General features: G+C 43.8%; 1 protein-coding gene across 1 annotated transcript in view; it reads right to left on the bottom strand.

The window, feature by feature from the left end:
* LOC124595905 (serine/threonine-protein kinase 26-like) overlaps positions 1-24,034 on the bottom strand; it is a 180,192-nt gene that overhangs the window by 45,882 nt on the left and 110,276 nt on the right. The window contains exon 2 of the mRNA XM_047134816.1: positions 18,732-18,956. Coding sequence (XP_046990772.1) covers positions 18,732-18,956 — 225 coding nt within the window. The remainder of the gene's footprint in view (positions 1-18,731; positions 18,957-24,034) is intronic.

The raw sequence follows: 24,034 nt of genomic DNA, 5'->3' as shown, positions 1-24,034 counted from the left end.
GGCCTCCTCCTAGCGCAACGCATCGTCGACAACGACTTGGAACACAGCGATATACCAACTGTATAGTTTCTAATTGACTAGCATCATAGGCTTGCTCAATTTGCTCTATTTGACCATACAATGGCTGTAGTTTTGCGGCGTGCACTGTGTTGTTGACAGTATCCCAAAAATAAAAGTCAAAAGGGGTCAAATGCTGTGATCGAGATCGATACTCCATAACACTTCCTCTTCGTCCTACTCATCTCGAAGAGAAAATGCGACTGACAACTTCCCTCATATTAAGTTGAAAGTGTGATTCCGCCCATCATGAGAAAGTGACAATCTTCACGCCAAAAATGCCGTGAGGCCTGGAGTTATCAAGAGCAATATTTCTGGTAAGAATCACCTGTGACAGTCCCTTCGAAGAAGTAAGACATCATTAGCTCTCAAGACGACAGAGTACAGCAGACAGGTACTTCTGGCAGATTAAAAAGTGTTTCTTCGGTTACGTATGGATCTTCAGTAGCCCAGTACATACAATTAAGGCTGTTAATTGTTTCGTTAAGTTTAAAAGTCGCTTCATCCGGCCAAAGAATTAGATTTTGGAAACATTCTCTTCTTCGCAAATGTTGATTAACCAGTTACAAAAATCGGTTAGAATATCGGAATCATCTTCGTTCAGGGCAAGGAGAAGCAGATGAATTTAATGCTTCCATCTCTCATTCCGCGAAATCCCGTGGACCAGTGGTTTTCTGATCGCAGTCTCATGACAGCATGCCCCACATACTTTTTCGGGGCGTGTGTGTACGCCTGAACACTGCATCAATCCTTTTGTTGTCTGTTGAACGACTCTCTCTTCCGCTACGCCTCTTCTCCACATCATGCATTAGAGCATCGACTACAAAAACGGTTCGGAGTCTTTTAATTGTTAACTGTGAAGGTGGTGGTGTTCTTAATTCGTCTCTTCAACGTCGTCGAATCTCATCGACATTCTCTGTTTTCCAGTAACACTTATGAATTCGCTTCTGTTCTTCAAACGATAACACCATATTTATTTCCAGTTCTGCAACAAATGGAAGGATTGCCAAGTTCTTCAACGTCTTCTGAATTAATACCCACAAAAAGTTATCTATATATGCTCTAATTAAAGAGAAATTCAGTTTCGAACTGTGTATACATTATTTTGGGAGACCCTGTACACAGGGTGATTAGCTTAGCTGTTCACCTCACATATTTCCGGAGCCGTTTAAGGTACCTTAATTCTGTTTTCATCCAGATCAATTTTGAGAAAGTCGTGACTACACGAGTATAGTCTCTTTTCATAGTTATATTAGTTACAAAGCTGTTAGCATCAACTATAGTAATATGTGCGGCTAGTATCGTAGCTAAAACAGACGAATTCAACGGCATTTCATACTTCAATTTGATATTTAAAAACTTAGAAATTATCTGCAATTAACATGAAACTGATTGCTGTGTTATGTGGACGTTGGAGATTCCAAATCCAATAAGGAAGTACATCAGATCGAATGAGCAGGGAACTGTTTAGTGCACCCCCGCGAAATCGGTACAAAAAGGGGCACAGAGCACACGGAGCTTTCATTCAGCCTGTATCGTTCAGGAGTGTCGAGTTCTAGTTAGTTTGAAAAAGTAAATGGCTTTCACTAACCACGAGAAACAAGATATACTGCTTCCCTGCGAAGACTGCAAAAGGAACGCGAAGGGAACAGCTTAACTGTACGCACCAAGATATCGCGACATACGGTCTTTAGCAACAATGACAACGCAGCAAATATGTAAAAAATCGCTGCTGCAAGAACTCTGGAATTATACGTATAAGAAACGAGCATGGATGTTGCTCGATTCTGATACGACAACAAGACGATAAGATCTTTCTTAAAAGAGTTATCTATACCGATGAAGCTAGCTTGGCAAATCATGGAACGATGAATGGAAGAAATATTACTGGGCCGGTGACGAACCCACACTGGCTGAGCATGAGAGGCAGTGCAGTGTGAACGATGATGCGGGTTACTGGAATCTAAGTGACTAGGTTATCTTAGAATATAGGTTAAGAGAAGGCAAACATACGTTTACACCATTTGTAGACTTAGAGAAAGCTTTTGACAATGTTGACTGGAATATTCCCTTTGAAATTCTGAAAGTTGCAGGAATAAAAAAAAAAAAAAAAAAAAAAACAAAAAACCAGGGAGCGAAATGCTATTTACAACACGTACAAAAACCAGAAGGCAATTATAAGAGTCGAAGAGCATGAAATGGAAGCTGCAGTTGAGATGGGAGTGAGACAGAGTTACAGTCTATCACCGATGTTATTCAGTCTGTATATTGAGCAATTAGCAAAGGAAACAAAAGAAAAAAATGGTATAGGAATTAAAATTCAGGAAGAAGAAATAAAAACGTTGAGGTTTGCCAATGACATCGTAATTCTGTCAGAGACAGCAAAGGTCCTGAAAGAGCAGCTGAACGGAATGGACAGTGTCTTGAAAGGAGGATATAAGGTCAACACCAGCAAAAGACAAGCAAGGATAATGGAATGTAGTCGAATTAAATCAGGTGATGCTGATTAGACTAATCAAGAGGAACTGAACAGAACTAAGGGGGAAAAAAATTGTGGCACAGCCTGACTAGAAGAAGGGGTCGGTTGGTAGGACAAAACCTGAGATATCAAGGGATCACCACTTTAGAACTGGAGGGAAGCGTGGGGAGGTAAAAATCGTACAGGGGAGGCGAAGAGATGAACACAGTAAGCACGTTCAAAAGGATGTATGTTGCAGGAGTTACTAAAGATGAAGAGACTTGCACAGGATAGAGTAGCATGGAAAGCTGAATCAACCACTCTTCAAAAAATGGTTCAAATGGCTCTGAGCACAATGGGACTTAACATCTGAGGTCATCAGTCCCCTAGAACTTAGAACTACTTAAACCTAACTAACCAGATTGTAGCGCCTAGACCCGCTCGGCCACTCCGGCCGGCCAACCAGTCTTCAGATTGAAGACGATGACGACGACAACGACGACAACAACAACAACACGTGACTGGTCCCTGCTTCACCGAAAAATCTTAAAGGGTAGAACATACATACAATTTCTTAGCAAAAGTGCTACGAGCTTTCCTATAAGTGTAGATACATGGAGGGTAGCAGCACGATGGGTGTCCGGCTGAATACCCGCTCACCCAGCTCTTTCCTGGTCGTTTGAGAGGAAGTTGAGGCGTTATCGGATGGCGTGCACGTCCGCTCGATATGACGCCTCTGGACTTGTTTTACCTGCCGTAAACACAAATATAAAGTCTATGCACAGTTTCTGACGATCAAAGATGATTTAAAATGTCGCTCTTTTGGAGCATATGCAGTGATATCAAAGGAATTTCCTCAGTCTGTCCAGAATTCTTTGCACCATCGACTGAAAACGTGTGCTGCAGTAGACAGTAGGAACTGCACGACAGCTTGATGACATGAACGGAATTTGAAGCGTGTGTTTATTACAATATTCTTCTTTCACTCCCTTTTTATTGCAGTTGCTGATGTAATTTTGTATTTTAAACGTGCTCTTTACGATCATGACACAAAATTATTATTTAATTAACTTTATGTTTCCATTCCCTGTTTTACAAATCCGTTCATTTGTTGACATGCACCTTTCTTTCAAGGCTCTGGCAGGAAGAAGAGCAGAACTGTTACCGTAGTTAACAGAAGAATAATCCTTATATGCCAAGTCCTCTGACCTCCTTACCGATGACCTCAGCAGTTTGGTCCCACAGAACCTCACCTCTGCCCTCCAGTAGTTGTGTCAGTTCAACAATATGCAGGCATGTGCCATTTGTATTTCTTTTACATCAAACTTTTCTGGACTATTCCGCTTTGTGTCAAGCTGGAGCGCCTCAGCAGCCTGACGCTGCAGTTCTGGACAACACCAGCTTCAGCTGCATTAGACAGTAAGAGGTTTCATGTTCAAAACATATAGGCCCTAAGTTCTAAATATTGTAGTAACTCCGAAACTACTAATTATATTTTGAAAAGTGAAAAAAAGAAACGCCACTGAATTTGTCTCTCTTAGAACTACGATACTAGCATCAAAAATTGCTATACTTCCTCTTGAAAAAGGCAAGTTGCTGCCGACATCTCTGCTATTAATACAGCTGTGAAAAGAAACTACAGATCATTTAGTGAGGAATTTTTTACAATTTATTTTGATGATAACAGCGTTACGACATTTTACGTGTTTCGGGAAATATCTTGGGACGAAAATCTTAGCCGTATCTCCCTGCATTCGTTGAGGGTTGAATAGCCAATCCCTGCACCAAGAATCGGACCTATACAATCCGCTAAAATTTTCTAGCGTTACGACTTCTCTATATTCACGAACAGCCTTGTCGAGCCTCCGACGGTACGTGCCAAGTCATTGCAGACTGCGTACACTTCAGGCCGGCAGCGCGCACTCGAAACGGGTAGTGTGAATCTAGATCAGCCATTGTCAGCCAAGCTCACCTACGGTCCGATTAAAATTTTATTTATTTATTTATTTATTCGTGTCAGAAGCATTTACGATGCATAAAATAATGTACAATATTTACATGTCTTGCGTATATATATTTACAAGACAATTATTTACACTTTTGCCGTCCAGAAGTTAGCGACCTCTACTGCATTTGGCGTTGCATGTAGCAGGTCTTTTGTTGTGCATGTGGCTGGACATTGGGTACACTGGAGCAGGTGGAAGGTCGTCTGCGTTGCTCCACACTCACAGAGAGGAGGCTCCTCTAGGAAACCCCATTTAGCCAGATTGCTCTTACATTTCGTGACACCCGAGCATAGTCTGTTGAGGGATCTCCATGTACTCCAATTCTCTGTGTAGCCGGGTGGTAGTCTTTCGCTTGGTGTAATCCACCCAACAGTACTGGTAAGCTTTGCACGCCATAGTTCGATTCGGCATTGCTGTGGTGCCCCAACTAGAGCCTCGGTATATCTGAGGCTTTCTGGATTTTAGTCGTGGGTTTGCTGGTTGATAGCCATATAGGAGGGTGAGCTTCAGAAGTTTCTGATTTTTTTCTTCTCACTTTTTGCTGCTACCTCTCGGCGGATGTCGGGGTGTGCAATTCCCGCGAGGCTGTACAGTTTATCCAGAGGAGTAGGCTTCAGGCACCCCGTGATGATACGACATGTATCATTAAGAGCGATATCTACTGTTTTGGCATGGCAAGAACTGAACCACACCGGGCTTGCGTATTCTCCGGCAGAGTAATACAATGCAAGAGAAGAGGTTCTCACAGTGTTGGCGTGTGCTCCCCACGTTGTGCCTGTAGCTTGATATTACAGTTTGTCTTTGGCGCTGAAACTGATTTTTCCTGTCGTTCTTCCGCCGTTTTCTCGGCTACACTGCACATCACGAGATTATGGTTGCTGACGACGTAAGTGTTTAGATTTAGGGCTACAAAACGCGTCGTTTGCCGTAGTTCAGACACTGGCCGCTTAAAATAAGTTTTTTTACAGAGCATGTTGTGTTTCCGACATACACTATGTGATCAAAACATACGTTTTACATATTAGGTGCATTGTGCTGCCACCTATTGCCAGGTACTCCATATCAGCGACGTCAATAGTTATTAGACATGGTGAGAAAGCAGAACGGGGCGCTCCGCGGAACTCACGGACTTCGAATGTGGTCAGTCACTTGTGTCATACGACTGTACGCGAGATTTCCACACTCCTAAACATCCCTAGGTCCACTGTTTCTGATGTGACAGTAAAGTGGAAATGTGATAAGACACGTACAGCACAAAAGCGTACAGGCCGACCTCGTCTGTTGACTGACAGAGATCGCCGACAGTTGAAGAGGGTCGTAATGTGTAATAGGCGTCTCCTGATCATCACACAGGAATTCCTGACTGCATCAGGTTCCACTGCAAGTACAATGACAGTTAGGCGGGAGGTGAGAAAATTTGGATTCCATGGTTGAGCGGCTATTCATAAGCCACACATCACGCCGGTAAATGACAAACGACGCCTCGCTTGGTGTAAGGAGCGTAAACATTGGACGATTGAACAGTAGAAAAACGCTGCGTGAGTGACGAATCACGGTACACAATGTGGCAATGCGATGGCAGAGTGTGGGTACGGCGAATGCCCGGTGAACGTCTTCTGCCAGCGTGTGTAGTGCCAACAGCAAAATTCGGAGGCGGTGGTATTATGGTGTGATCGCGTTTTTCATGGAGGGGGCTTGCACCCCTTGTTATTTTGCGTGGCACCATCACAGCACAGACTTACATTGATGTTTTAAGAACCTCCTTGTTTCCCACTGTTGAAGGGCAATTCGGGGATGGTGATTTCACCTTTCAACACGATCGAGCACCTGTTCATAATGCACGGACTGGCAGAGTGGTTAGACGACAATAACATCCCTGTAATGGACTGGCCTGCACAGTGTCCTGACCTGAATCCGAAAGAACACGTTTGGAATGTTTTGGAACACCGATTCCATGACAGGCCTCACCGACCGAAATCGATACCTCTCCTCAGTGCAGCACTCCGTGAAGAATGGGCTGCCATTCCCCAAGAAACCTTCCAGCACCTGATGGAACTTACGGCTGTGAGAGAGGAAGCTGTCAGCAAGACTAAGGGTGGACAAACACCATATTGAATTCCAGCATTACCAATGGAGGGCGCCACGAACTTTTAAGTCATTTTCAGCCATGTGTCCGGATACTTTTGATCACATAGTGTACCTCGCGGCGGTCCGCGTTACACATTAACAGCATTTGTGAAGTTAACCACCATCTTTGAGTGTCACCTATAACCGAGCGGTACCGGCAGCCGACGTGGCAACACTGTAGCGGCAAGTGACAGACGTCAACTATCAAGTAATTTTAACCAGACTACAAGTATCAATGCCGTATGATGTGGAAACACCAAGTGCCACTACTCTTCACCGACATCAAAGGGCACAGTATCACGTGCGGTTGGCTTAGAAAGCTTCGGATTTGTCATACAGTGGTTATTGGCTTATACCGGGGATGGAAAAGCAGCAGCAGTGCATGTGGAGAACCAGTGGAGGAGAAGGGCTGTATACAATGACAGTGCGACAATGACATGAAATGGTCGCCACGTTGTCCACATGGCTGTAGCGAGCTGTACAGTTTTGTCCACGGCGTTGACTGATAGTTGGAGCACTGCAATGAGTGTGCACCTGTCTACATCGACTGTGCTACAACATGTACTGTCAGTTGGACTGGTGATGACACGCGTCGCATTGCGTCGGTTCCGTCTCTTCAGAATCCAAAACTGAATCAGTTTACACCTCAAACGTGCATACGCGCTGACCTGACGAGACAGGAAGTTTAAGTGTTTTCGGCAAGTCTCACGCCAACCTATCCAGCAGTTATGGCAGCATAGATGTTATGTAATGATTTCAGTTTGGCAGTTCGCTTTGTTGATAAGATGGGACAAAGCTCCGCGGAAGTAGTGACTTTATCATTCTTTGCTCTTTGTGTTTATCGGCAAGGATTTTCAGCGCCCTCTTTCATACAGTTCGAGTTATATGAGCTTTTCTGTGATAATCGTATAAGTGTTGGTGCGTCAGACACGGAGAAATTCATCAACCAGACCATGAGTCTTCAATCGTCGATCAGAACACAGTGTTGTTGCATGGTATCATTGGTCTGAGTATTGGACCCGCCACTCAGCTCTTCATGGTATACATCTGCAGGGCTAGTTTTGAAGCCTCTACGCCATTGTTTTCGGAATCCATGAAGAGTTTTATAGAAGATATTTTCGTTGTCCAAAAACGTCATAATACGTTAGCATAAAAAACTTTTCCACAATTCTGCAACAGATTGACGTCAGCGATATGGGCCTATAATTACATCCATTTGTCTTACGATCCGCTCGAAAATGGGAACGAATTGCGCCTTTATCCAGTTGCTAGGTACCTTTCGCTGCTCCAGTGAGCTATGCTAAATTATTACTACAAGGAAAGCAAGTTCCTTCTCAAAATCTGTGTAGAATCTCACACGCACCTCTTGCCATTCTACTTCCACCACCGATATCCCCGTCTGAACCGTGGCGGCAGGCAGGGCTATAGCTATATACAGGTGAATCAAAACTCCACCGATAAGCTTTCAGAGGTTGTTGAGATACCTTCTGAGTATTTTGATATAATGGATCCATGGCTGGTTATAGGGCTACTGCATTTCTTTTGCTTTCTTGTCCCTATCAGATTTGTATCTGTGTTGCACCGAATATAGTGCAGAACAGACCAAATGTCGATACTATGCGTTGTGTGTCTTGTTACATTTGCTCACGGTACCTGCTGTTGAGAACAGAAGTACCCACTTTACTCTTCGCCTACAAGCTTGCATTCAGTACTGCTCGGTTCTGTCTTGGGTTTGTTTTTCCGGTAGTGTTGCACGTTAACAATGATACACAGCTGTATGTATCGGTTTACTGATGAAGAGTTGGCCAGTACGTATTCGTGTACGCAGGTTCAATGAATGGAATGGAAGACCGGCACAATGAACGCTTTGCTGAGTTGGTCCCGCAGCGACGGCAACCACATTACAGTACCGTATTTCTTCAGAAGTTTGTTGTATTACCCTGTGTTGTGAGTCGTACGTTTTAGTTATTGAATGTTCCAGGCTTCATCACAGTTGTGAAGGTATTTCCCTAGTAACAAGGATAAGTGCGGTATCAAACCGAATAAATCATAATTACATCATTAGACCATTACACCACAATACTCAGAGGGTATCCCGGAAGAAACTCTCGAAAGTTTGTCGGTGAAGCTCTGGTTTACCCTGTAGAATGTAGATGCTGGCCAGCCAGCAGCGGCAGAGGCAGTACAGCGTGACCTTGCAGTGGGCGACGGCGGGCCGGCGCGGCCTTGGGCTGCAGCCGGTCGCAACCGCTCGCTCTTCCTGCTCCACCGCCGCGGTCCGATGCAGCGCTGCGTGCCGTGCCGGAAGCTCGCGCAGTTTCCGGTTAGCTACTGCGACAAACGAGCCCGCAAAAATACCGCCCAGCGACGATTCAGCCACAGTCGCAGTGTAAACACGTATCTTGTTTGCACAACCCTGAATTACCGTTCGTGTATTAGAACAGCCCGAAATAGACAACAGTAAAGGAAAGCAGTGCTATCTGGTTTTGGGTACAAGGCCAGTGCGCTGCCACACATGCAAACAAATCGTATATACAAAGCATGTAATGGACTCGTTAGGATAGAAATCTTCACCTATAAATACACACCGCAAGCCACCATCCACTGCAAATAAATATTGGCGACTTTATGGTTTATTCGAGAATTCAGCTGTGGGAAGATGACTGCATCCCTCTTTGTTTCATACGGTCTCTAGGGGAGATATACAATGGTGGCAACAGAATTGTCGCATAGGCTTTCTTGTATATCGGTTATCCTAATTTGGCCACCAGGTTTCTGCAAGATTAACGTCGCTTTTCTTCCAACAGTTCCCACTTACGTTCCCAATGCATCATTGTTTCACTTTCGTATGAACTATACCGACCTGTCAGAGTTGTAGCAGCGAATGTTTCAGTGTCTGCTGTGCTGTTTACTTGATAAGGACCCCTAATGCTGGAGCAATATCCTAGAATTGGTCGCACTAGCGTCCTGTACGTGATTTCTTTCACAGATGCACGCCACTTTCTTGGAACTTTTCACTTGCTTTGTCCTGGTCTTGTAATTCGATATTATGAGTTTTTCCCAATTTGTTAAACGCATTATCTCTCAACATGATTTGTCCGTCGCTTCTTCGTGGAAAAACTTCATAATGATAAATGAGAAGTACAAAAATGTGGCTGTTATTTCGCTAACCGGTTTCCTACCAACGCACTACATACAGCATGTACAGGAAGAAACAATATCGCCATGTGGGGTAGCCGTGCGGTCAAGGGCGCCTTGTCACGGTTCGCGCGGCTGGCCCTGTCGGAGGTTCGAGTCCTCCCTCGGGGCATGGGTGTGTGTGCTGTCGTTAGTGTAAGTTAGATTTTGAGGTGAGTAAGCTTAGGGACCGATGACCTCAGCAGTTTGCTCCCATAGGACTTACCACAAATTTCCAACATCAGTCAGTTCGTTTATTTTAGAGCGGTAAGCAAGTTGACACATCTACAGACATATCCCGCAAGAATATGCTCAAGAATTCTGCACCAAAAACTAAGAATATTGATAAGTAATTCTGCAATTCCTTTCTTTTATCATTCTTACGCACGGGAACCACATAACCACATGCACTTTTTTTCCATTCTTTTCGAATTTCACACCGGGGGGGGATTCACCGTAAATGCAAGGTAAGCATGGTGCTAATGCCGAAAAGCCCTCTGTGTGAAATCGAAGTACCATCTTTCTCCCATTCTCTCCAACCTAACTTTGTGACCCATCTGGTATATCACATAACATTGACATACACAAATATATTGACATCTTTTACCCATGTTACCACTGTAATGCCACATTCATTAAGGGTGGCAGAATTTATTAAATAATTCAGCTGTTATCCCCGGCTGCGCTCGCATACGAAGTTTTGTTACGATGAGTGATGGTGAGTAACTAAGCTACTATACGTGAAAATAATGCCAGCTGCCCTCACGTGTCTGCCTGTTCTGGTACGCATAGCTAGTGATGTGCCTCACCCCTCATCACCACTCAATTATCCCATTGCATGATGTGACGTCATAAAACATGGACATTATGCAACAAATTCAATAATTTTGTAACATAATTATATTCTCTGATGCGAAAAATGATCCATCCCCTACTTCGTACACTTAGAGGTCTTTTTTCTGTGTTTTAACTTCGTAACGTAGCCCATGTTCTTCCTCAGGGGTCAAGCAATCCTCGTACCAAATTCCATCGAAATCGTTTCAGCAGTTTAGTCGTGAAAACGTAGCAGATGAGAGTTACTTTCGCATTTAACAACGGAAGCATGGACTAAAGTCGTCGAGGATTGTATAAGCAGTGTATTCATTAAGATTAATCTTATTACGTAGAACCCATCAATCAATAAAAGCATCTTCACAAATATGATGCAGTTCAAAAGTAAAAAAGTAAACAGCTTTTTCAAAGAGTATTCCCTACGTTGCGTTAAATTCTTCATACGAGATAAAAACTTTAAATTACGATATCTTTCTTCTGTGATCCATTTTGATTACATGAAGACTATACGTTGCCCCCAAGCTACGCTCAAGTTATCTGTGAAAACCCCCCTGAAAATTCAAGTAGTTTTGGAAATTAACATTTTCAGACAGCCAGACACGACGATTTTACATTTTTATTGCTAGTATACAGGAAAATAATTAGTGCAATTAAAGCATAGAAACTCTTTGAAGCGAGAAACAACTTAGAAAATTGAATTCTTAATGAGTGTTTAATTGTTGTTATTAATTTTACGATGATACGAGGGTATACTAAATAGGTAATAATGACACGTAAGTGCAAAGGGAACTTTCCATCAGTTTTGCGAGTCGTTATTCCATTCCACTAAGATGTTCGTAATTTTCACTAAGATGGAGAGGTGGCTTAAAACATTTAGATGTCAGGCAACATAACGGGTCTGCATAGCCTTCTCATATTGTCTGTACAAAGTAGTCCTCCTCTGGACAGTCGACTGATTTCTCTGAGCGCCGAGATTTTGAACAGGATCTTAGTTTACTGGATGATCTACATGTAACACGCATCTTCCGCAGTTAATAGTCACCGTCCAGGACATAGGAATCTAGAACTCAGGTGCCGTGTTGCAGTGGTTTACTTGGGAGCTTATAGTCTCTTGTGTTCTGGGGAAGCTGCTGATTTCGTTGGGTAAGACAGTTTACATTCTCGTTGCACGCAATTCACGACCATCAGAGAAGCACGACGGAAACTCACAATTACGACCGCCCCTGGGCCACCGACGCCTCTATGCCATCGCTAAGGTAAACTCTGCTCTTCTACTGCCGTTTACCACCGTTGGGCAGAATGTCTCTCGACTGCCGGGAATCTCTGATAATTACCATATTTGCAGCACTGTCCCAATAATTCGTTGTGCGTGTATGTTCCTTCTCTTACTGACCGACGGCTGTCTACTGGTCCCTAAACTGTCGATAACCAACAATAATAGCACTTTTGCCAGCCACTGCTTTCTAATTAATTAAATGTATGAATCTTCTTGGAAATGTGTTAAAGAGTACAATATGTTTGTTAAACCGAACCTGCAGTCGACTCTGATTTAAGCAGAGCTGTTCTATCGCCTCTTCTCCCTTAATTTTACACCCGCTCGACAATGTCATATAGCGTGATGCGAATGCAAACGAAGACTGCAGTAGGAGGAGAGTTTTATGCTTTCAGCCGCCGTCAGTTGGGTAGTTGGGTGTCTCTTTTCTAAGTCACGACGGCCAGTCACGCAGGACGTTGATTTGTTCCTATTCGTCCTGTCCACGGGGCTTACGTAGTATGCATCCAAATCAACTCCCGACCGCAGCCAGTGTACGCCCAATCTTACCGCCGTGCTACACGCGTGACAAAGACATATTACGCAACGTACTACTGTATAGGCTTCCTCAGGAACATTTCTTGGCGAACCCCGATTATTCCTGTACACTGCTACATATAAAGGGTCAAACGAGTTTAAGTGCAGATATTTCTGCTGGTAACTGAGGACGATGTACTAACAACATTACATCAGTATTTAAATCATTTGCCGACTACTAATTATAGACATTACAAGTCGTATGTTTTTAGGTAGCTTATTTTCCCCTGGGCAGCAGGTCAGATGTTGACGTGTGGACGCAAAATGGTCGATCTATACTGACATGCGTAGTCCACTTACCGCTCCAGTATGACCGTGCGAAAAAATCACGTCGTAAAGTTTGTCGTGTGTTTGTAAGAAGACTGCTCGACGCAGAGAAACAACAATCAACACACCGATGGGTGTGCGTATTAAGGTACCACATATAAAAACATTTGCACTTATACCCGTTACATCCTATACACTCTAACGCTAAATAAGGCTGGCCAGCATCGCTTTAACCTGCGTGTGACGGTTAAAATTGTCGCCACCTACATGTACGTCATCAATGCCCTATAACAATGCAACTGCTTTCAATAGACTCTCAGATTAGATCACTTGATTTGGAAGCGAGCAACGCAAGCAGTCACTACACTGTCTGCGACCGGATTGTACCACCACCTCCTCCGTAAACAAAACGGGATAACAGTTTAAAGTTAAGAGAGACAAAGACGAAAACGCCACAAGTTTCCACTGCAACACACAGAATTTTAGTCTCTTATAAGAACAGGGCAAATGCGCCTCGTTATTATCAATCACTAGCTCCAGCTAGCTGATGTCTCCATGTTTTTGTATGAGATCTATGTCCACCTCGCAAAAGTTAGCTCATTAAGTCGCCCCTTTCTCTCAAAAACCGCAATAGAGTTATACTAATGAAACTTCCTGGCAATTAAAACTGTGTGTCGAATCGAGACTCAAACACGAGACCTATGCCTTTCGCGTCAAGCGCTCAATGGTGGAGGTAAGGCTGTGAGGAACGGTCGTGAGTTGTGCCTGGGCAGCTAGGTAGAGCACTTGCATGCAAAACACAAAGGTCTGGAGTTCGTCTCGGTCCGGCACACAGTTTTAATCTGCCAACAAGTTTCGTATCAGTACAGACTCTGCTGCAGAGTGAAAAACTCATTCTGCGACTATACTGAACGCTGAAGATCACTCGCTCTCGGCTTCATACAACCAACTCTTTTAAAATCCATCTCCGGCTCATAGGGTCCACGACGTCCTTCCTAACCTCGATGCCGAGTGATTTGTTGATTTCGTGTGGTTCACACCGATCCATGAAATTGAACGGGTAGCTTGATATGATTGATAAATTTCAGTTAAAGAGTGAAACACTTTCGTTGCGCCTTCATGGTTGATTAGCTTGATTATACCAAGGATAGTATACAGAATTTCAGCAATCTAAAGCTTACTGTGCACTGCTGACAGCCGTCTGAATTGGTCAGTCTGTCGACTGCGACTGCAAATGGGGAAAACCGAGTTTCGTGCTGTTATTTAACATTCTCATTTGAAGAGCTGGACTGCCGCACAAATCAAAACTGAATGGGATCGAGTTCACCAGGACTCTGCACAATCACTGAAGACCATGATCATTTACTTTTGGTTAATGAATTTAAACGAGAGAAGACGAAACACTCTCCAATCGTCGAACCGAAATCACCACAAAGGAAACTAATGACAAAATCCATCACATCGTAAAGCAAGAGCGCCGATTCGTGAGATTTCTGAGACTGTGGACATCTCAACTGAGCGAGTGCGCAATATCTTTCACGGAGAATTGGCTATGAAGAAACTGTGTGTGAGGTAGGTGTCGCGATTGCTAACAGTCGAGCAAAGGCGCATCCTGCACAACATCGCAACACAATGTCTGGCGATGTTTAATTGCAATCCGCAAGACTTCTGCGCCGATTCATGAGTGTTGATGAAATTTGGATCAATCACTACACACCAAAGACGAAACGACAGACAAAACAATGAACAAAGGCTGGTGAAGGTGCACCGAAAAAGGCAGAGACCATTTTGTCAGCTGGTATGATGATGGCCACTGTTTTTTGGGATTCCCAGGGAATAATCCTCATTGATTACTTCGAAAATGGCAGAACCATAAGTGGACCCTATTACGCTTCACTGCTGGATCACTTGAAACCTGCGTTGACTGGATAGTGCACCATCCCACAAATCAGCGATAATAATAGCGAAAGCGCATGAAGCCGGCTTTGAATTGGGTCCTCATCCACCCCACTCATCAGACTTAGCCCCAAGTGATTTCTTGCTCTTTCCTAACTTGGAACTTTGGATCGCTGGGAAGAAATTTTCATCAAATGAATAGTTGCAGTCAACGAATATGTTGCCAAGTTACGAGAGACAATTTTTCCGGCAGGATGAAAAAGCTGGAGGATCGCTGGGCTACGTGTGTGTCCCTCAAAGGAGACACGGCGAGAAGTAAGGTGAGCTGTACACGAAACAAACATTTTTCTTGCTTTTCTTACTGACTTCACACATCATCCTTGTGTTTAGCATACAGATCTTTCAGCTAATCAGAATCTGCAGCAAAACAAAGGCAATGTCACTGGCCATTTCCTGCTCCCGCTAGTTAAGATTCTGCAAGTTGCTGCTTTAGAACTTCTACCACAACGGGTGTCGGAAAACAGCGGCAAACCTTTCAGCCAGCCATTCAGACTGCGGCGAAAACTCATTTGGGTGGATTAGGGAACGACTGGTCCATCACTCCTAAGTTGGAGAACACCACCCTCCCCCAGACACTGGCTCTGGTGGGCACAATAGCCATTCGGCGAGCGACACAGGCGCAGACCGGAAATGATACGTCACACCATTTTCACGACATCTCTCAGCAGTCGCTAAAGCCGTCGGCACACGGACCGTGCTGTCGAACGTTAACGTTGAGCGTGCCAAGTTCAACGTGCTGCTGAACGCTCAGGAACGATGCGACTTGTGCATACTGTACGTGGGCCCCAAAGTGGATACGCGATCGCATCACACTCCAGCGGCAGTTTGAGGGATGTTTCTAGTTCGTAAATCACACTGTTTACTCAACGGGCGCGCGTAAAATTCCCACGTTAGCTCTATTAAAAAGCACATTTCCTCCATCGTCCACGAAAAGGAAAGCACCCTGTCGAATCAATAAGGACACAGGTTTATGAAAGTTCCATTACAAACAGTGCGGTACAAATTTGGAATATTTCTCCGCATAAGATAAACATTATTTCATCATTCCCACATTTCAGTAAAACCCCAAGGTCAGTCTTACTTGATCACTGTTCCTACCCAGTAGCAGAATCTTTGCAACATGTGAATTAAGAAGCGTAAAAGAAAAAGGAGCAAAATATCTTTATACAAGTAGCGCAAGCTGTCTTGTAATTAAGCCAATCGAACAAAGTCACCCTTAAAAAAAGGTGAACTTATATTTACATAACATCAAATATTATAGCATATACTTATATTAAACTAATAATGAAGTATCAGAACTAAATAAAAACGCGAATGTTAGGGAAAAAAAGGTTGGGAGCGTTAAGACGCGAACCACCGCCCCAACAAAGACATAATTGGACAGAGACGCTACTCATTACGCTAAACCAACAACAGGCTCCGATGTCTTAAAAATATTGTGTTACCCCTTGCTAAAAATATGAATCGTAGATAATTATGTTATTAATTGAAATTTAATTCTAACAAATTGTACGAAGAACAATGTGTTTTTGGCGGATCTTCAGTGTGTCGCTGCCTTCAAATAGCCTAATCTTATAATGCGCTCGTTACAATAATTCTTTTGCCACGAATGTGATGTTTCTCATTATTTTATTGGAACGAATCACACAACTAACAACGGGTTTTCCAGTGATTCTCAATGTGCTGGTGCTCAGAAACGGCATATATACATATAGGCTTGAAATGAATGCCAATATGGCGCCTTACAACTCCGTACTGAAGGGAGACGGCGTGCGTGTGACGTAGATGGCGTTGTGCCATCTCATTGGTCAACGCTCAGACGCACGCTCAGAATATCTGACACGCCAGATATTGCTCTGCATGTTCGGAACTCCCGAACGTGCTACTCCACGCTATGACGTCAGAAACTGGGCACGCTCAACGTTCGGATGCACGGTCCGTGTGCTGACGGCTTTAGTGAGGACCATGTTATAAAAACTGCTCATTGAAATTTCTATGAACTCACCGTGATGAAATACAAGAACCATGTGACATAGTTCAACTGAGGACGAAAGTCCGGGACGACTGATACAGGCTTGGCTTTTGGCGTAAAGACGTGAAAGACAAGACGGCTACAACAGTAAGTTAAGTTAATTGGGAGGGCAGCTCCTCGCTGAGCCGCCGCCGCTGCCGCCACGTTAATTGCACACGGGCAGCAAATTAACGCGCGAGCAAATAACCGGCTGGCTTGGCACGGAGCCGGGGCGACGCGATTGCCCTCCCTCCCTCCACCCCTCTGAAGTCACAGCCGGCCACTGGCCACCTGCTACCGGCAGCCGCCTTTCTTTTTCCCTCTACCACCACCCCGCAGTGTACGGCTTAACGAGCCGCACTAAAGTACGGCAGTTCTCCTGGCCCGATCAAAAAAGGGATAAGGCTCGCAAATTTGTGCCGCTTCGTATTGAATCGATTTAACGGCTCTGCTCCTTCGAGTGTTACTGCGCGTCCACGCGAACATTCCTCAGTTTTAATGTTACTGCTATATCGGGAAGAATCCATATACTTATGGCCGATGAAACGGCACAGAGCTTTACTATTACTTATTGCCCGATTTAGCACCAGTTATTCAGAGATACCCTTCAAGTGTGACTTGTGACATGTTTTATAGGCTGCTTCCATAACTGTACGTTTAAACTATAATGCACTTCGGAGGCTTGGCTCCATCTGCAGATGAGATTTTTGCATGTTTACTGAGCAGCACTGTTCTCAGCAGAACAACGGTGTTGAGTTTGCTGCACTCCTGGGCATCTGCATTGCTTTCTTGGTAGCAATGCTGCCAAGTTGAAAACCAAAACTGTAAAATGCTAATCTGTCGTCGGAAATACGCAACGCCTTTGCACAGGACTGCAGAAATTTCTCAAACCATTGGTTTCCTAGGAACAATGAATGGTGCCGAGGCAAAAGCAAAAACTGTCGCCTAGTTATGCAGCGAAGACTCCGAATCGCCCTGTAGGTGAAAAATAAAGTTTAGCCATTTGTTGTGTTTATTTATTTATTTATTTATTTATTTATTTATAGTGTAACTAATTTAATGGTTGCAAGGTCATACGCCACTACGCAGAAAAAAAACGTACTTAACGTAGCAATGTCCTACTATGCTTTCGATGGCATCGTAAACCACTCTTAATTCTGAAACCAAAAGTACATCATTCACTCTGTGGTATCGGTTCAAAAATGGTTCAAATGGCTCTGAGCACTATGGGACTCAACTGCTGAGGTCATTAGTCCCCTAGAACTTAGAACTAGTTAAACCTAACTAACCTAAGGACATCACAAACATCCATGCCCGAGGCAGGATTCGAACCTGCGACCGTAGCGGTCTTGCGGTTCCAGACTGCAGCGCCTTTAACCGCACGGCCACTACGGCCGGCTGTGGTATCGGAATGACGTCAATAGCTCATATTGCTTATAACACGATTTTTAACGTTGTGGGACAACATGCAAATTTCTTGATACACGTAAATCAAAGAGCCAACATAAAAATCTGAGATTTTTATTCAGTACGCCAGAGTAAAACGACGCGCGATAGCTTCGAAAAGAAACATATTAATGTACAAGACATGCATTCCTGGAGTCAACTTACAAGACATCTATTTTATCCGTACAGCTGATGTATTGAGGGAAGGGCACATAACGTATATTGCTATAAAAGAGAAGCAGGAACCTATATCGACATAAGACTGACTACGAGTACTATGCTGAACAAGTTAAAAGAGGTGGATCACTAATTGTTGGTGCGTATTATTGGTGTTAGTAGCACCGTCTTATTTCGAAAGTGGTTGTCACGGACTCATTTGGTCACGTCATTGTTCTGAAACTCATACCAAAATGCAGACAGCAATGACACAGTGATCGGTTCCACCTACGGTCGCCATCTACAAAACAGATTAGTTTTATACCACGCAGGTCAGAGAGACTAACTGTAGGAACTATATGTTCTTCGGACTCACACCAGCTTACTTACCTTGAGGTAGGAGCCGAAATACTTGGTGACGAAGGGACTGTCGCACTGCGACAGCACCATGATCTCCTGCTGAATGTCCTCGATCTCATCTTCGGCCTCTTCGAGGTCGATGATCTTAATAGCGACAACTTGCTGGGATCGGTTGTCAATCCCCTTGAACACCTCGCCGAACGAACCCTTTCCGATACGTTCCTGTTTTGTGAATATCAGCTCAGGGTCCACCTTCTGCAACAGAAAAAAAAACGCAATTAGAAAAGCTGTCATATCAAGAAAGGTATATCACTAGTAATAAAATACGGCCAGCTAGTTTGTAACAACTGGTCCTCCATGTAGAGGTAGGGTTAACAATCCCAAGTTTAATAGTAGGCAACATCGTCAACTAAGTGGTATGCCAGTTATTACAAGTCAGAAGATGTCTACAGGCCTCCAAGCTGAGTTCTCTTCTTGATGAAAATTTAGATGGAATGTGCTACTTTGTCAATGCACATTTGAAATTAAAGAGACCGTTACAAACAGAAATCATAAAGCAAAATAGCATACGATAGAGGTCCTCATTAAAAATCTTTAATGGAACATATACCTATCACGATATACCTATCACGATGCGTTTCCGATATTATGTTACGTACAAAGTCTGAAGAGTTGCTAGAGCGTTGCCTTTTTCCAACAAGTCGATAAACACAATCCCAAAATAACTGCAATTCAATAACATATGGCAACAATGAGGAGACGAGAATTTCATCCAATGTGTATTTTTAGTAATGGGTCAAGATATGTAAGTGGTGTATTAATGGTAACGCAGTGGATGCTGGTGATAGCCCGCTCAAAACCATAAATATACGGAGATATATGGCGACACGACCTGATACTTCCAGCAATTAGCTACAGCTAAGCTTAAAATTCCTTGACAGAAATAATAAGCAATGTACGACGATACAATTTCCCTTTCTTTTTTACTCCAATAATAACACACCCTACTGAAGATATAAAGAGTGCGATGCGACGAAGTTGTGGCACACAATTTATTTTTAGATGTTCTGACAATGTACTTTCCAGATATGCATTTATTTTACTAAAGAAAAATATCTTCTGCATTCTGACAATTATTTTGCATACAAAGACCTCCGCTTTTTGGTTACTGAAATTACGATTCCTTATTTACTCTGTTGGTTAGCTAAATACGAAATTCGTACATCCTTAGTAGTTGTCCCATTAGGTAAACTGAATGATGGAAGCGCATGTATTTCTTACGATCGCCACACAGTGTAACGGTTTTGTGTTGTCGGCATGCGGAAATGCAAGATTTCACAGCAAGAACAACGCTGCGAGGAATATTCCTGACAATTAGAGATAAATTTGACCGACTGACAAAGAAATACTGTACGTATTTGGATACGGATGGGGAAGGAAGTCACTGGTGACATAGTAAAGAGGATTGGCTTGGTTTTTGTCTAAATGAGTTAAATAAACCACAGAATCCTTAATCACCTGCCCAGACAGAGATTTGAACGCACTATCCTGGGGAAGGGAATGCAGTGTCTATAACCAAAGGCTCACTCTTTCTATATACTGAGTAATGTTCCCGTTAGTATGTTCGTTTCTTTGCATTGCAGTGGATAGACACGTAAACAGCGCATGTGAACTGCACACCAGGCAGTCTGGCGAAGATTTTCCACAGCCGCCAAAGTCCAGTGCGCCGCCGATGTGCATGGGTAGCGATTCCGCGAAGCAGTTGCGAATAGCTTTAAACGGCTGTCAAGCAACAAATGAGTGACTGCTGACCGGATCGAAGTCCCCGAGTTGGCACGTGAGCTCTACCCACATTCTCTGAAGATGGAGTAATGGATCCCCCTCCTCCTCTCCATCCCCCCTCCTAATTAGTTGATTGTTGATACCTGAACATGGATGAGGTTCGAATTCGAGCTACTTGATAATAGGAAGCGATACCTTATAATAAAGCTCTTCTACCATATAAAAATAAACATCAGTCAGATATCGTAAAGAATCCAAGAATAAGTACTTGTCAGTTTGCAAACAAACGAGTTACCGTAATAACACAACGTCCACTACACTGCCTGAATTGTCAGCAGACGAGAGGAATTTATAAATTTAAACTCGCATTTACAGGGTGGGGCACATAAAAGTGGCGCGAACGAGTGGATGCGAATGGACGTGAATTTGTGGGGAGGAAAAGATCTACAGTTACTTCCAACAGGATGGAACAACTTTCCATACAGCCGGCCGAACCTTGGAGCACATTTACACAATCTTCACGTCTGACAGAGTTGTTAGCAGAGATCAGTCTGGTCGCGGCCCTAGTTGGCCACCCTGGTCACCTGATCTATCAGTGTGCGAATACTTTGTGTGGGGGGCCCTAAAATTTAGGTGTATTGCAACAACCATCATAGTCTTCAAGAACTGCAGCAGATCATTTCGGATGGGAATGCAGCAATTCCAGTTCAATAACAATATTTCATGGGATTAGAGACCCGTTAGTACCACATCGTTCATACTGAAAGGGAAGAGAAGAAGATGCGCGGGTATATAGGTGTATCAACAACAAAGTTTAAACGTCTTTTACGGCCACATTTAAAACTGCCAAAGACAAACAGACAAAAATACACGAGAAATTGTGATGCTTAATCAATAGCTAATGGTTCAAAAATAATTTTTCTCTGATACGAAGCAAATCGGGAGAAATTAAAAGACATTTAGATGTAAGAGCTATTGATAATGAAAATCAGTTAAGGGCGAGAGAACACAGTTAATCATTAGTGCAAAAAGCGCTCCCTGTTAGATTCAGCGCTTTCCCAAGTACTTTTTTCGTGCACCGTTGGAACAGCGTATGTCACTGAGCATTAAGGTAGAGAGCTGACCAGCACTTTTCGGTATAGTCGTATTAAAGACGCTGAAAATTTAGATCGAACAGTATCACAACTCAAACGGCAGCCGTACTGCATAATGAAAGAACATCAGGTCCAAATAAGAATGGACTGCTGTTACTTCCAAGAAGAGAGCGGGTGCCAGTGTTATTCCAATAGCAATAACATGCTTAGCATACTATGGCTAGAGCATTTTACCACAGTTTGCAAATGTAGCTGTTACGTGCCAAGAAACACTCCCTCATGAAAACTCACGCCAAATACAAATACCTAATGTGATTCAAAATTACGGGCATTGAATGGAAGGTGACTCTAAATATAAAAACGTACATGCAGATTAGCGTTCAATTCAGGGACGTTTGCCACATTGTTGAGAAGGGGGCGGAAGGGGGGGGGGAGAGAGATACAGAGAGAGAGAGAGAGAGAGAGAGAAATGGTTCAAATGGCTCTGAGCACTATGGGACTTAACATCTGAAGTCATCAATCCCCTAGACCTTAGAACTACTAAAACCTAACTAACCTAAGGGCATCGCAGACATCCATGCCCGAGGCAGGATTCGAACCAGCGACCGTAGCGGTAGCGCGGTTGCAGACTGAAGCGCCCAGAACCGCTCGGCCACAACGGCCGGCAGAGAGAGAGATGTCCCAAGAGAGCAGTACGAGGTAGCTTCGAGCTACAGGCGGAGAGAGAATATCGTGGCGGATGACGAAACAGTTTTGAGATCTCACGACAGGGGGCTCTGGGTGCATTTGCTGCCAGTCAATATCCGTACGTACTGGCAAATGGTTCAAATGGCTCTGAGCACTATGGGACTTAACATCTGAGGTCATAAGTCCCCTAGAACTTAGAACTACTTAAACCTAACTAATCTAAGGACATCACACACACCCATGCCCGAGGCAGGACTCGAACCTGCGACCGTAGCGCCGTACGTACTCTAGCTTTCTTCGGATTGATATATCTATCTGTTTGGAGAAGCAGGATGCCGGTTTGCCACACCTGCCCCTCGCTGGGAATGTCGTTGTGTGACATGAACAAGTGATGCAAGCAGATCGAAATGGAAAGGCCTGTCAACATTTATTCGGAGAGGTCTAAGAAACTGTACTCTTTTCCCTTACAAGAGAAATAGTGAACTACATTCTTCTGGCCTGTGTCTCATATTGTTTGTGCATCTCAGTGGGAAAAAGAAAGGTGGTACAAGTAGTAGAAGATCACTACGGGTCGGAAAGGCAAAAGAGTGTGTTTCGTAGGTGATGTTCCACTTGAGACTAGTTTGTGCAGTAGCCATCAATGTGCTATACGTGTTTCTTGATGGGGCTTCTTACACTATCAGATATACCTGGTGCTTCCTATTAAGTACTTACTCTCACAAAATGTTATAAATCGAAGCTCAGGATCTCTTCGCGTGATATTTGGTTTGGAATTACATCATGGCGATTTCGTTTAGTAGTCAAGACTTACTAATTTTCCTTTCTTTTTCTGCCACTACATTTGAATTTGATAAGTCCTTGGCGGGGGCCCATTGTGGCCGATTTGCTACGGCCTACCTGCGACGGCAGCAAGAAGTACTGGTATTGGCATACGCGGCTTCGTAAGGTACTCACGTAGCGTGTAAAAATGTCGTATACGGCTCTGTTACGACAATTTCTTTTGAACGAATTACCGGCAATGGAATGCATTTTAGGTAGGTGGAGGTTTGTGAGTTGTATGCACCTTGCTTTTCGAGATATAAGAATCGAGTGGTGGATTCAATCGCCGCGCGACTGCTATGGTCGCAGGTTCGAATCCTGCCTCGGGCATGGATGTGTGTGATGTCCTTAGGTTCAAATGGTTCTGAGCACTATGGGACTTAACTGCTGAGGTCATTAGTCCTCTAGAACTTAGAACTAGTTAAACCTAACTAACCTAAGGACATCACAAACATCCATGCCCGAGGCAGGATTCGAACCTGCGACCGTAACGGGCTTGCGGTTCCAGACTGCAGCGCCTTTAACCGCACGGCCACTTCGGCCTGCCGATGTCCTTAGGTTAGTTAGGTTTAAGTAGTTCTAAGTTCTAGGGGACTGATTACCTCAGCTGTTAAGTCCCATAGTGCTCAGAGCCATTTTGAACCATTTGATTCAATCGCCGCTGTTTCTTTGGAAGATGAACATTATGAACAAGTGTCACATCAGCAACAACAGCTGGTAACGTCTGGACAGTGCGCAATATTGGGGTGCAGGATGCGTGATTAAATACGTGTGACACAATTTACGCTATAAGTATGTAAGAAGCAAACGCACAACGTATTTTACATGTACGTAGAATTTCCTACGAGAAGACTGTGTAGGACGGGTGGCGCACGTTTTGTTTGTTGACCAAATCAATTGAGAGAACCCCGATTTGTTCCTGTCGGCTCGTCACCGTAAGGCAGAAAACAA

This window comes from Schistocerca americana, chromosome 2 (assembly GCF_021461395.2).
Source record: "Schistocerca americana isolate TAMUIC-IGC-003095 chromosome 2, iqSchAmer2.1, whole genome shotgun sequence".
Lineage (NCBI taxonomy): Eukaryota > Metazoa > Arthropoda > Insecta > Orthoptera > Acrididae > Schistocerca > Schistocerca americana.
The sequence above is the reverse complement of the archived record's forward strand: the minus strand, read 5'-3'. Positions and strand labels throughout refer to the sequence as shown.